Below are 14,846 nucleotides of genomic sequence, written 5' to 3'. Positions count from 1 at the left end.
TATGCAGGTTTGGTGGATTCACCATGGTAAATTGTCCCTTAGTGTCCAAATATGTGCAGATTAGCTGGGGGTAGGGCGGGGGTGTGGGTCTGGGTGAGGTACTCTTTCGGAGGGTCGGTGCAGACATGATAGGCCGAATGGTCTCCTTCTGCACTGTAGAACATCTATATGCACATCACCCATGATTATCGCCGTACCTTTCTTAAAAGGCCCGACTATTTCCTGATTATACTGTGCCCTATTGTGGGACTACTGTTTGGTGACCTATTGATTACTCCCACCAGGGACTTCTTTCTCTTGCTCTTTTTTATTTCTACTGAGACTCATTCCATGTCTTGATCTCTAGTGCCTGCATGATTTCTTACTTCAGCACTGATCCCTTCCTTTACTAGCAAAGCTACACCACCTCTTTTCCCTTTTGTCCATCCTTCCGAAATTCTGAGTACTCATGGATTTTCAACTCACAGACCTGGTCTCCTTGTATTTTCTTTTTGGTTGCCCGCCCGCCCTCCTCAGCCCTGGCCTGGAGGTCGAGAGTCGCTCCACTGCTCCCCTTGACAGCTATTCGCCAGAGACTCCTCCTTCCCTTGTTACTATATGTATAACGATGAAATGGAAGCCCTTCTTTTTAAGGTAATTGCAGAAATTTGCAAAGCAGCATGGGCATCATTCTGGACTATAGCCAGCAACCTCTAAAAACTAGATGACCCTAACTTGCTCCTGCCTTTCTGTGATGTTCAAGGTGATGAATTCTCCATTTGTTGTGTAAAGTGTCTCTGGCACCTGAAAAATGTCTGTCCATTCTGTAACCTGGCTACTTTTAGAGAGCTTCCCATTGTATAGCAGTATGCTCATTTTATTTGACATAGCTACTGATCCCACCATCACAGTGCCGCACTTTGAATGACTTGACTTTTGACCTGCATGCACTAGAATTATTATCTGAAATAAAAAACAATAACCACCAATAGCATACACCTTAACCACTGAATACAATTCCCTTTTCCATTATAATTAAAAATATATATTTTTCCTGAAAGAAATGATTTTGTTATCTTCATGGACACTTACAGAAGCCAATCTACGGCGATGATCAGAGTGACATCATTAGCTGGTAATCCAACTGCAGTAAGAACAATCACCATGGTGACCATCCCAGCCTGAGGAACTCCAGCTGCTCCTACACTGGCTGCCGTTGCTGTAACACTAGAAATAAGCAGACATTTTAAAGTTCAAGAGAAAAATATTGTGATTGTACATCATACATTGATGTTTTTATCTCCATCTGCAAAAATGTAAAATACTGTCACAGTTTGTCCACACATAGCATGTCTACCCTGAAGGGCTGGGTGGGGCGTGACACAGACCGGTATGACATTGAAACTGAGAATTACCTGATTTGTGGTGCTGAGTCAGCCAAGGAAAAAGATGGGAATGTCATTATTAGCCTTGGAATAATGAGGAGAAATAGGTTGTCGAAGATTCCTGTTCCCAATCCTATCCACTAATGCTGCTGGAAATAGGAATTGAGTTAAGAAACCATTATTTAACCATCTGTTTCAATAGATGATTCTCTTGAGTCTGATAGTTCATCGGCACTCATTGTTCAGGCTTACACATGAAGAATAGGCATTTCTTTTAGGCACTAATGTGTCCGAACATCAGGAGAAAGGGGACTAGGGAGAATAATCGGGGCAAAGCGAGAGCAGGAACAAAAATTATTTTGTATAAAGCAATAATTCGCTTACAATTTTAGTTAGATGGTTCAGTAACCTTTTTGTTTATACTGTACCTTAGGATAGTGAAAATAAATAATAAGATTGTAAATTCTATAATCATTATTAAACCTTGTACCAAAAGATAGGTAACAATGTTTGCCATGTTTCATTTCTTAATTAAGAACCTTGAAATTAAACAAACTTTCACATGTGATATCATAGGGTGATTTGAACTTGCTGAGGCCAATGGAAATAAACAGGAGTAGCTCTGAAATTGCAGTGCTGTTCTTACTGCCTCATTCCCAGTCAGATCCTCTCTGCTGCCATTCGTACAATATCTTCATAAGGACCTGCGTATGTAGGAGCCTCATTAAAAAGTGAAACCTTTGACCCTCCAGTGTCAATAAGACACTTCCACCATTTGTACATTTGCAAGTGGAAATGATTAACAGTTGCTACTGGACAGAAGCTGAAAACTGTTCATGATCTGAGGGGATAGAAATGGTGGGGGGAGGGGGAGGAGGTGACGATACACCCCACTGCAGTATAAAGGGTTAATAGCTAATATGCTAATAGCTAGAGTGCATCATTGATTTTTTTAAAATATATATTTTATTCAAATTTTTTTCGGTCAAACAAGAACAGTACAGGATTTTCCCCTTTTTACAACTTTAAAACAATATAAATAATAATGACCGTTTTTTTAAAACAAATAAATAATATATTAACTAAACGGCAACTGCCAACAACAAAATAATAACTCTCCAAGACAATAAAGTCCCACACGCCAGTATAAATAACTAATATACAAACAACTATAGGAAACTCCTGAGGGCCCGCGTGGGCCCCCCCTCCCCCCCGGGTTGCTGCTGCTACCTTCTCCATTTCCCTTATCGTTCTGCGAGGTAGTCAAGGAACGGTTGCCACCGCCTGGTGAACCCTTGAGCCGAACCTCTTAGTGCGTACTTTATCCGCTCCAATTTTATAAACCCTGCCATGTCGTTTATCCAGGCCTCCATGCCTGGGGGCTTAGCTTCCTTCCACATAAGCAATATCCTTCGCCGGGCTGCTAGGGACGCAAAGGCCAAAACATCAGCCTCTCTCGCCTCCTGCACTCCCGGCTCTTCTGCAACCCCGAATATAGCCAACCCCCAGCCTGGCTCGACCCGGACCCCCACCACCTTCGAAAGCACATTTGCCACCCCCACCCAGAACCCCTGTAGTGCCGGCCATGACCAAAACATGTGGGTGTGGTTCGCTGGGCTTCCCGCGCATCCCCCGCACCTGTCTTCCACTCCAAAAAATCTACTTAACCTTTCTCCAGTCATATGCGCCCTATGTAGAACCTTGAATTGTATCAGGCTGAGCCTGGCGCATGAGGATGAAGAGTTTACCCTACTTAGGGCATCTGCCCACAGCCCCTCCTCGATTTCTTCCCCCAGTTCCTCTTCCCATTTTCCCTTCAGCTCATCCACCATGATCTCCCCCTCGTCTCTCATTTCCCTGTATACATCTGACACCCTACCATCCCCCACCCATGCCCCCAAAATCACCCTGTCCTGAATCTCTTGCGCTGGGAGCTGCGGAAATTCCCTCACCTGTTGCCTCGCAAAAGCCCTCAGTTGCATACACCGAAATGCATTCCCCGGTGGCAACCCATATTTGTCCGTCAGTGCTCCCAGACTCGCAAACATCCCGTCTAGGAACAAGTCCCTCAATTGCACAATCCCTGCTCTCTGCCAGACTTTAAATCCCCCACCTATCTTCCCCGGGACAAACCTATGGTTGTTCCTTATCGGGGACCTCCCCGAGGCAGCCGTCACTCCCTTATGCCGTCTCCACTGCCCCCAAATTTTCCGTGTTGCCACCACCACTGGACTTGTGGTGTACTTTTTCGGGGAGAACGGTAAAGGCACCGTCGCTAATGCTTGCAGGCAGGTTCCCCTACAGGACGCCATCTCTAGTCTTTTCCACGCCGCTCCCTCCCCTTCCCCCATCCACTTGCATACCATTGATATATTGGCGGCCCAATAATAGTCACTTAAACTCGGCAGTGCCAGTCCCCCACTGTCCCTGCTACGGTGCAGAAACCCCCTCTTCACTCTTGGGGTCTTCCCAGCCCACACAAAGCTCATAACGCTCTTATCCACTTTTTTGAAAAAAGCCTTGGTAATCATCACAGGGAGGCACTGGAACACAAAAAGAAATCGTGGAAGGACCACCATTTTGACTGCCTGCACCCTGCCCGCCAGTGACAGGGGCACCATGTCCCATCTCCTAAAATCCTCTTCCATCTGCTCCACCAATCTTCCTAAATTAAGCTTATGCAAGGTTCCCCAATTCCTGGCTATCTGGATCCCTAGGTACCGAAAATCCCTTGTTACTCTCCTCAGCGGCAAATCATCTATTCTCCTGCTCTGTTCCCCAGGGTGCATCACAAACAGCTCACTCTTCCCCATATTCAGTTTATATCCCGAAAATTCCCCAAACTCCCTGAGTGTCTGCATTATCTCGGGCATCCCCTCCACTGGGTCCGCGACATACAACAACAAATCATCCGCGTATAATGACACCCGGTGCTCTTCGCCTCCCCTAAGTACTCCCCTCCACTTCCTAGAGTTCCTCAGCGCTATGGCCAGTGGCTCAATTGCCAACGCAAACAGTATCGGGGACAGGGGACACCCCTGTCTTGTCCCTCTATATAGATGGAAGTAGTCAGATCTCTGCCTGTTTGTGATCACACTTGCCACCGGGACCCTATATAAAAGCTGAACCCACCCAATAAACCCCTCTCCAAATCCAAATCTCCTCAACACTTCCCACAGGTAATCCCACTCCACTCTATCAAATGCTTTCTCAGCGTCCATCGCCACCACTATCTCCGCCTCTCCCTCCGGCGGGGACATCATCATCATACCTAGCAGCCTCCGTATATTAGTGTTCAACTGTCTCCCCTTAACAAACCCAGTTTGATCCTCGTGAACCACCCCTGGAACATAATCCTCGATCCTCGTCGCCATCACCTTGGCCAAAAGCTTGGCATCTACATTCAGAAGGGAGATACGCCTGTAAGACCCGCACTGCAGCGGGTCTTTGTCCCTCTTCAGGAGCAACGATATCGTCGCCTCCGACATCGTCGGGGGCAACGTCCCCCTTTCCCTGGCCTCGTTAAAGGTTCTCGTCAGAAGCGGGGCTAGTAGGTCCATGTATTTCCTATAAAATTCCACAGGGAACCCATCTGGTCCCGGGGCCTTCCCTGCCTGCATGCTCCCAATCCCTTTTACCACCTCCTCCACCTCAATCTGTGCTCCCAATCCTGTCCTCTCCTGCTCCTCCACCTTCGGGAATTCCAGCTGATCCAGGAAGTGCATCATTCCCTCCTTCCCTTCCGGGAGTTGAGCCTTATACAGCCTCTCATAAAATGCCTTAAACACCCCGTTCACCCTCTCTGCTCCCCGTTCCATCTCACCTTCCTCGTCCCTCACCCCACCTATCTCCCTCGCCGCCCCTCTCTTCCTCAATTGTTGGGCCAGTAACCGGCTCGCCTTCTCTCCGTACATATACTGTACTCCCTGTGCCTTCCTCCATTGTGCCTCTGCCCTGCCTTTGGTCAGCAAGTCAAATTCCGTATGCAACCTTCGTCTTTCCCTGTACAGTCCCTCATCCGGAGCCTCTGCATACTGCCTATCCACCCTCAAAATTTCTCTCAACAATCGCTCCCTCTCTTTACTCTCTTGTTTCCCCTTATGGGCCTTTATGGAAATCAGTTCCCCTCTGACCACCGCCTTCAGTGCCTCCCAGACCACTCCCACCTGAACCTCTCCATCATCGTTAATCTCCAGGTACCTTTCGATACATCCCCTCACCCTTACACACACCCTCATCCGCCAACAGTCCCATATCTAATCTCCAGAGTGGGTGCCGTTCCTTTTCCTCTCCTACTACCAGATCTACCCAATGTGGGGCATGGTCCGAGATGGCTATGGCCGAATACTCCGTCCCTGTCACCTTCGGGATCAGTGCCCTTCCCAGGACAAAGAAGTCTATCCGAGAATACACCTTGTGGACATGGGAGAAGAAGGAAAACTCCCTAATCCTGGGCCTAGTGAATCTCCAGGGGTCTACTCCTCCCATCTGCTCCATGAAGTCCTTAAGCACCTTGGCCGCTGCCGGCCTCCTCCCGGTGGCCTAGACGTGGACCGGTCCAGCCCTGGATCCTGCACCGTGTTGAAATCTCCCCCCATTACCAACTTTCCCGCCTCCAGGTCCGGGATACGCCCCAGGATACGCTTCATGAAGTTTGCATCATCCCAGTTCGGGGCATATACGTTCACCAGAACCACCGCTTCCCCTTGTAATCTGCCACTCACCATCACGTATCTACCCCCACTGTCCGCTACTATGGTCCTCGCCTCAAACACTACCCGTTTCCCCACTAATATAGCCACCCCTCTATTTTTCGCATCCAAGCCCGAATGAAATACCTGTCCCACCCATCCTTTACGTAATCTGACCTGATCCGCCAGTTTCAGATGCGTCTCCTGTAGCATGACCACATCTGCCTTTAATTTCTTTAGGTGCGCGAGTACCCTTGCCCTCTTAATCGGCCCATTCAGCCCTCTCACATTCCACGTGATCAACCGGGTCGGGGGGCTCTTTACCCCCCCCACCCCATGTCGACTAGCCATCCCCTTTTTTAGACCAGCTCCTCACCCGGTTCCCATGCTCCCGTTTGTCCCCCCGACGGTGTCCTCCCGTCCCGACCACCCCGCCCCATAACAGCTCCCCCTTTCCCTTAGCAGCAACAACCCAGTTAACCGCCCCCCCCCCCCCCCCCCGCTAGATCCCTTTCTAGCGTAATTGCTCCCCCCATGTTACTCCCAGAAGTCAGCAAACTCTGGCTGACCTCGGCTTCCCCCGTTTATCCTTGGCCCCCCATTGTGTAAGGCCCCTCCTTGCTGCGCTCCCTTTCCCACCGCAATTACCATAGCGCGTGAACAAAGCCCGTGTTTCCCACTCGGCCCCGCCTCTAATGGCGCAGCTCCCTCTCTCCTTCCCCCTCTCCTTCCCCACCGGCGCCCACAGTTCACCATACCCCCCCCCAACGAGGGGAATAGAGAACATTTCCCCCCCCTTCCCCCTTCCCCGTCCCATACAATCCCCCCACTACTTTATTACAGAAACTCTTTCTCTCTCCAGTCCAGTCCAACTTCTCCTCTACAATAAATGTCCACGCCTCTTCTGCCGTCTCGAAGTAGTGATGTTTCCCTTGGTGTGTAACCCACAGTCTCGCTGGCTGCAGCATTCCAAATTTAACTTTCTTTCTATGTAGCACCGCCTTGGCCCGATTGAAACTCGCCCTCCTTCTCGCCACCTCCGCACTCCAATCCTGGTACACGCGGATCACCGCATTCTCCCACCTGCAGCTCCGTGTCTTTTTCGCCCATCTCAGGACCATCTCCCTGACCTTATAGCGGTGAAACCTCACCACTATGGCTCGAGGTATTTCTCCTGCCTTTGGTCTTCGTGCAAGGACTCGATATGCTCCCTCCACTTCCAAGGGGCCCGTCGGGGCCTCCGGTCCCATGAACGAGTGAAGCAATGTACTCACATATGCCCCGACGTCCGCCCCCTCTGCACCTTCGGGAAGACCCAAAACTCTTAAGTTCTTCCTCCTCGGGTTATTCTCCAGGGCTTCCAGCCTCTCCACACACCTTTTATGCAGTGCCTCGTGCGTCTCTGTCTTCACCACCAGGCCCTGTATTTCATCCTCATTCTCAGCAGCCTTTGCCTTCACATCACGAAGCTCCAACTCCTGGGTCTTCTGTGCCTCCTTTAGCCCTTCAATCGCCTGTAGCATCGGGGCCAACACCTCCTTCTTCAGCTCCTCCACACAGCGCCGCAGGAACTCTTGCTGTTCCAGGCCCCACACCGAACGGCCTCCTTCCGCCGCCATCTTGCTTCGTGCTTCCCTTCCTTGCCGCTGCTCCTGAGGATCCTCTGCAATCCAGCCACTACTCTCTTCTTTCTCCATATATATCCGGGGGGATTCCCTTCTATTTCACCGCACAATAGTTTTAGCCGTCAAAAATTGCCGTTGGGGCTCCTAATAAGAGCCCAAAAGTCCGTTCCAACGGGAGGTGCCGAAACGTATGACTCAGCTGGTCATCGCCGCACCCGGAAGTCCAGAGTGCATCATTGATGATGTCAGATCACATGTTGCTGAAACCTGAGACAAGAAGGTTCTAATAAAGTTCTGCTAAAGTCTGTCTTTGTAAATAGCATAAATAGGCAATAAATGTTCACTAGTTTGTAACAACATGGTTTCCAGCTCTCTTCTACCCAAGGCACCATGAGCCCATTTGTGATAATATATGGTGGCAGCAGTATAAAAACTGTTTTCCAAGAATCCCAGTGAGAAGAGTATAGTTTTATTCATAAAGGGGCTAGTTGAATGCATATAGCTAATAGGTATAAATATTAAAATGTCTTGAATGTGGGAACCCAGTCATTTTCTCACATAATGAATTAACCATTGTATTCCATTGTCTTCAATACTGAGAACGGATTGTTCTCTGTCTAATCAACTAATCAATTTTAGCTAGATATCTGCCAAGCTGCGGAACATGGCAGGTATGAGAAAACATGTCCAGCACTTTTCCTAAGACTGCACACGCAGACACTAAGCTAGTTTTGATAGGCACTAGTCAATCTTAAGTAATGTTCAATGTTTGATTGTCAAATTCGCCTCTAAGTAACAGACATTCATTTGAACAAACCAAGAGGTGTCAACTGAGAATTAGAAGCCACTGAGAGTCAATGAGGGGTTAAACCAGAGATAAGAATTCCCATTGAAGTAGGACCTCGACTTTGTTCCTAAATTCTTGAATCATCTATCTGTTTGTTTGTGTTCAAGTGATTTTCTTTTGGGCTCAATGCTTTTGCCATGTGCTTGACCTTTTAACGTATTGTTTGATATTTGATTTCTAAGTTTTTATTCAGTTCTTATTCAAGTGTATACCAGTGAGTAATTAACAACAATAACATATTTTTGACACCTCCCACCAACCGGAATACCGATTCTTATTAGAAGGTAAAATAAGAGTCCCAACATCATTTCTATAAAACCAGTCAGTGCTGATAAAGGCAGGAAAGATAAAAGCTGTTGGCCTGGCAGAACATGCTTGAAAAAGGCCTGCAGCAGCAATTGGGACAACTAATCTCTATCGGAGTCTCACAGCCAAATATAAGTGCACATAGCTATGGAGAAAGTCTCACCACTTCCCGAGATTCCAGGCATCATGGTGGACTAATCTGGACACTGGAAAAACTGGCATTGCTGATTCAGTCAATACCAGACTGCCTCCAGACTAGCTTACGAACCAGATAAGGATCAGGTCAGCATTCTCCTTTATGTAATCTTTAACAAGACGGGGGATGAGGAAGAAACTACTAAATACAAAGAGGTCATCAAAACCGTTGATTCCTACTTTAGCCTACAGTGCAATTTTACAACAGAACTGACAAAATTCAATTGGCCCAGCCAGGAATTTGGAGAGAATATTGATTATTTTATAAACAGCTTGTATCACGAGATAACAGTAAATATGGGACATTGAGAGAGGAACTCAGCAGAGACCGCTTCATAATGGGAGTCATTGTCAGACTTCTCAAAGTCCAGAGGAGATCTCACTTTATCCAAAACAACAGTTAGCTAAGAAGGCCGAACTTTCCAAGAAAAACATGCTATTCATCTCGGGTGATAAGAAGCCTTCCTGGGGGCAGACCACTAACTTGGTCTTATTTTTGAACCATATGGCTGTCAGTGTGCCTGCCAGAAAACAGAGTTTGTATGAAGAGGGCGTGGTCAGTGTGATTCTTCCATGTCCAGGTTGTAATGGGAAAAAATGTAGCCTTCCACACCTGCTTCAAGAGGCGGCATTTTAAAACAATACACTGCTGCAGCAGGAAACATCCATCTTCAGGTCAAAAATTAAAAGCCAGACCATTCCAATCTGCAAATGTCCAAGAAACAAATGATCCTCAAGAACCAGATGTATCTTTCTTAAGTGATGTGGCAGAGCTGCACAAGTATGTCTGAGATACAGATATCACGTTCAATGGCCGGAAGACAAATTTTAAACTGGACACAGGAGCAGAAGTGCCAATTTATTCTGGTACCACACTGTGGCTGAAGTCTCTGCTTCTCCAGCAGCCGTTTATCATTCAGCTTTTCGGCGCAGGAGGCATTCCACTCAAGCTGCGAGTAGAGGTGACTGTTTTTAGTTAGTTATGATGTTATAAAGCTCACTGATATTCAAGGGTGAGAACTTCCGATTGTTCACGCCAGTGGGACCTTCCAGTCCCACTGACAGCGCTCTCCCGCCGGGGGTTTCCTGGTGACGTTGGGTGGATTCAATGGGAAATCCCATTGAGAGTGGCGGGATCAGAAGATCCCTCTGCCGGACAATGGCAGGCCATCTTCCGCTGCCAAGAAACATGCTGTGGGATGTTGCTAACAAGCAACATTGTTCCTTGTTAAGTAGGGAAGCTTGTATAGTGTAATATCCTGATAGATGGACAACCACCAAGTTGATTAATGGTTTATTAAAGTAAATAAATATATGCAGAGAATTAGATAAAAGGCGACCATGTTCCAAGATTCAAAACTCCAAACTAATACCTGTGCTCAGCCCCGGGGTTCGCGATTGGTCGACCGGGACACATGACCATCCAGGAACTCGCCCCCTTAAGTTCCTGATTAACACATTTCAATTACAAAACGACCATTTACAATATTAGACAAAAATGGATATCAACACAGTCTCTTATAAAGTAGGTCAATCGGGGGACTTCTTGAGAATGTTGTAATTCGCTAACGGGTGCTTCAGCAGTAAAAGTAATTTTGGTTTGAACTTCAATGGGTTGACTCTCGATTTGCGAAGGCGCATCCACGCAGATATTTTTCTAAAGTGTGGTGCACAGATCTGCTCACAGTACTCCAAGTGAGGTCTAACCAAGGTTTTGTAAATCTGTAGCATAACATCTGCCTCCTTATACTCCAGTCCTCTAGATATAAAGGCCAGCATTCCATTAGCCTTCTTGATTACTTTCTGCACTTGTTTGTGGCATTTTAAAGATCTATGCATCTGACCCCCCCCCCCCCCCCTCCCCCCCAACTGCGGAGAATTGCGTCCCGGCATTGGGGCATCGTGGCATGGGGCGAAATTCTCCTACCCGCCCCGCCACATTTCTGCGCCGACCGGCCGGCGGGAGTCTCCGTAACACCGGCCGGTCAATGGGGTTTCCCATTGTGGGGCAGCCCCACACCGTCGGCAAACCCCCGAGCGCCGGCAGAACGGAGACTCCCGCCGGCGGAGAATGACGCCCCTGATTCGTGCCACGCCAATTCTCTGACCTGACGGGGGGTCGGAGAATTCCGCCCCTAATATCTGCATTTATACAATCTAGCACTTCCGAGCTGCTACCGGGGGTCTGTACATGACACCTATTTCAGTATTAGGTCCTTTACTGTTCTCAGTTCTAGCCACAAGGTCTCCATTAGATACTTTCCCCTCATTATGTCCTCTCCCACCAATGAATTGATTCTGTTTCTAATCAGTAAGATTATTCATCTCCCCCACTCCCACCCCTGCTCTTTTCCCTATCCAATCTGTAAACCTTATAACCTGGTATATTAATATAAAAGCAAATTACTGCGGATTCTGGAATCTGAAACAAAAACAGAAAATACTGGCCAATCTTAGCAGGTCTGACGTGCAGCATCTGTGGCGAGAGAAGGGAGCTAACGTTTTGAGTCTGGATGACTCTTTGTCAGAGCCTGGTATATTAAGTTCCCGATATATTAAGTTCCTAGGCCTGACCATCCCATAGCCATGTCTCACTAATGGCTACGATATCATAATTTCCTATTTGAATTTGTGCCTACTGCTCATTTAACTTATTTCTTACACTCTCTATATTTGTATATAGAACTCTTATGTGGGCCGTACACTCTAACCTGCCCCTCAGCTCTGATGCTTTCATAGAATCATATAATCCCTACAGTGCAGAAGGAGGCCATTTTGTCCAATGAGTCTGACCGACCTTCTAAAAGAACACCCTACCTAGACCCATGCCTTCAACCTATCCTGTAACCCAGTAACCTTACCTAACCTTTTATTGTCGGACACCAAGGGCCAATTTAGGATGGTCAGTCCACCTAATCTGCACATCTTGGACTGTGGTAGGAAACCAGAGCACCCGTAGGAAACCAACGCAGACACGGGGAGAACATGCAAACTGCATACAGACAGTCACCCAAGGCCGGAATTGAACGTGGGTCCCTGGTGCTATGAGGCAGCACTGCTAACCACTGTGCCACCATGCCACCCTTATTCACCCATTTACTATTTCTCTCTTCTGGTTTAATCAATATTGTCATAACGCCCACGAGCCATACAAAAAACCATAATCGATCACCCCATGGAGCACGAGCTTCCACAGTAAGAGCGGAGGCCCACTCAGCTGGAGCTCACAGAATAAAGCAAAAAAGCCAGCCCAAGCAGAGACCAGCATGTTGGTTGTCCCAACAGGGACTGCAAGTTATAAATAGTTACTGCTATGGGCAGACTTTATGCTCTGCTAAATACATCTTTTGTATTCCTACTGCTGGTATCCAGGTCATTAAACATATATTTATTCTAGTTTTGCCATTCCTGCAGTACCGTAAGTAGGATTCCTGACTGTTTCTTTACTCTCTGTCCTGTGACATGTTTATTAAACTGTATTGACATCCTCAGGGTAGCTTGCTGCAGCATTACTTGTATCCGTAGCAATCTTGTTGACAAGCCTATTAGGGCGAGGCTGTCCCACTGATACTGTGTTTGGTTCTCTTCTTTTCAAATGGTCCAAGTGTATTTTTTACCCATTTTCCTTAAACATCTATCTCATAAGACACTGGACCTGTTTTGGCCACGACTGTTCCCAGGATCCAATTTGGGGCTGCACAAAATTGTTCGCATATACCAAATCATCCATGTCAAATGTTCTCTCAGCTTTCTTCAAGTGGTGGTGTTTTTTTCTGTTCATTCTGTTCCTGCACACCAAATTCAGAAATATAAGATCTATCCATGCCCTAATCCATCTGCCCATTGTAACTCGGCGGGTGTAACACCCATGGTGACATGGGGTGTAATTTGATAGGTGGGCAGGAACTGTGCCAGCCTGAATTGCAGGGGGGCTGATGACTGTTTCTTCATGGGAGTTTTGAATGTTTGAACGGCTCTCTCAGCCACTTCATTTGAAGCAGGGTGGAAGGGAGCTGTTTGAAATATGTTGAACGCCATTGGTTCTCATAAAACTTTGGAATTTTTCACTAGCAGTCCCATTATTGAGTCAAGAACTTCAGACAGCCCATGGGTTGCGATTGTCCATCGCAACTTGTCTACTATCGTTTCTGAGGCTGTAGACGTCAAGTCATGCATGTCTAACCATTTGAAGTGAGTAACTACGATGAGAAAGAAGATGGAGCCCACAAATGGACCCGGGAAATCGACATGAAGGCACACCCAAGCTCGAGGTGGCCATTCCTAAGGACGAACTAGGGCCGTAGGCGGCAAGTTCTGCTGCATTTGACATTAGTCACATTGCTTGACCAGATTCGCAATGTTGATATCCATCCCGGACGCCACCACAGGTTGGGCACAGTGTAACTCCTGCAATGATAACTTTTTAGCAGGAGTGGGAACGACCAACCGAGCTCCACATAACAATACGCCATCTTCACAACTTAACTCGTCTTTTCCTTTCTGAAAGGGTTGCAACTGCTTAGACCTGTTATCATAATGCCAGCTGTGAAGGATGATGTTCTTGACTCGAGATAATAAGGGGTCTTTTGGGGTCCAAAGCTTGACCTGTTGCACTGACACTGGCAATGTATCTAGAAAGAGTAATGCAAGAACAATTTCCTATGGTACTGACAGAGGCGGTACACTGTCAGGTAGAGGAAGATGACTCAAAGCATCCACATTTGAAATGTGGGTGACCGGCTTATGTTGAAGCATGTACTGTTAACAATAAAGCCCAGCATTGGATCCCAGCTGAAACTATGGGAGGGTGGCTTTATCCTCCCTAAATAATCCCAATAGGAGTTTGTGGTGAGTAATGACTATGAAATGTCATCCATAGATGTATTGATGGAACCTTTTCACTCCAAATAATATGGCTAGTTCCTCCTTTGCATTTGAGAGTAAGTTTGTTCAACACTGGTCAAAGTCTTGAGGCGCAGGCAATAGGGCTTTCTGCACCAGCTTCTATTTTATGGGCCAAAACCGCTCTGATTCCATATGGGGGACATGTCGCAGGTAAGAATGATCTCTTTTGAGGGGTCAAAATAGATCAAGAGACTGCGTGACTGTAAAGCTAGCTTAACCTGTTCAAAGGCTTTGCTCTGATGGTCTTTCCAATACCACCTCTGATGCTTCTTCAAGAGTGCGTTAAGGGTGCCAATATTGTAGAAAGATTAGGAATAAATCTGTCCTAATAGTTCACCATTCCTATAAAGTATTTCAGTTCTGATATATTTTTGGGGGCCAGTGTATTCTTAATTGCTTTGATCTTCTCCTCCAGAGGGTGCAGCCCTGTGGCGTCTGCCCTGAATCCTAAGTACTTCACTTCCTGAGCTTGGAACATTAATTTCTCCCTTTTCAACCTTACTCTGACCTTCTTAAACCTTTTTAAAACATCTTTGAGATTTACTAGGTGCTCCTCCAGGACACTCCTGTAAGCAGTACATCAGCTAGATAGACAATCACCTTCGATAGATCCAGTATTAAACTTTCCATCATGCATCGGTAAATCGCACCTGCAGATGAGACTCCGAAAGGTAGCCGGGTATACTGGCATGATCCTTTGTTGGTGTTTATAGTAACAAATTCCCTGCATGTTTCGTCTAACTCTAATTGTTGGTATGCATGACCTATATCAAATTTAGTGTAAATTAAGCCTCCTGTCAATTTAGCGTATAAATCTTCAATTCTTGGTATTGGATATCGATTCAATTTCGCTGCCTGATTCACAGTTAGTTTGTAGTCCCCGCATATCCTGATGGTTCCATCTGGCTTCACC

The 14,846-nt window shown here is 46.9% G+C and overlaps 1 protein-coding gene across 1 annotated transcript in view; it reads right to left on the bottom strand.

The window, feature by feature from the left end:
* Positions 1-14,846, bottom strand: part of slc1a1 (solute carrier family 1 member 1) — a 112,397-nt gene that overhangs the window by 16,358 nt on the left and 81,193 nt on the right. Inside the window, exon 11 of the mRNA XM_072516904.1 lies at positions 1,072-1,206. Coding sequence (XP_072373005.1) covers positions 1,072-1,206 — 135 coding nt within the window. The remainder of the gene's footprint in view (positions 1-1,071; positions 1,207-14,846) is intronic.

This window comes from Scyliorhinus torazame, chromosome 9 (assembly GCF_047496885.1).
Source record: "Scyliorhinus torazame isolate Kashiwa2021f chromosome 9, sScyTor2.1, whole genome shotgun sequence".
NCBI lineage: Eukaryota > Metazoa > Chordata > Chondrichthyes > Carcharhiniformes > Scyliorhinidae > Scyliorhinus > Scyliorhinus torazame.
Note: the sequence above shows the minus strand (reverse complement) of the source record. Positions and strands in the feature narration are given on the sequence as shown.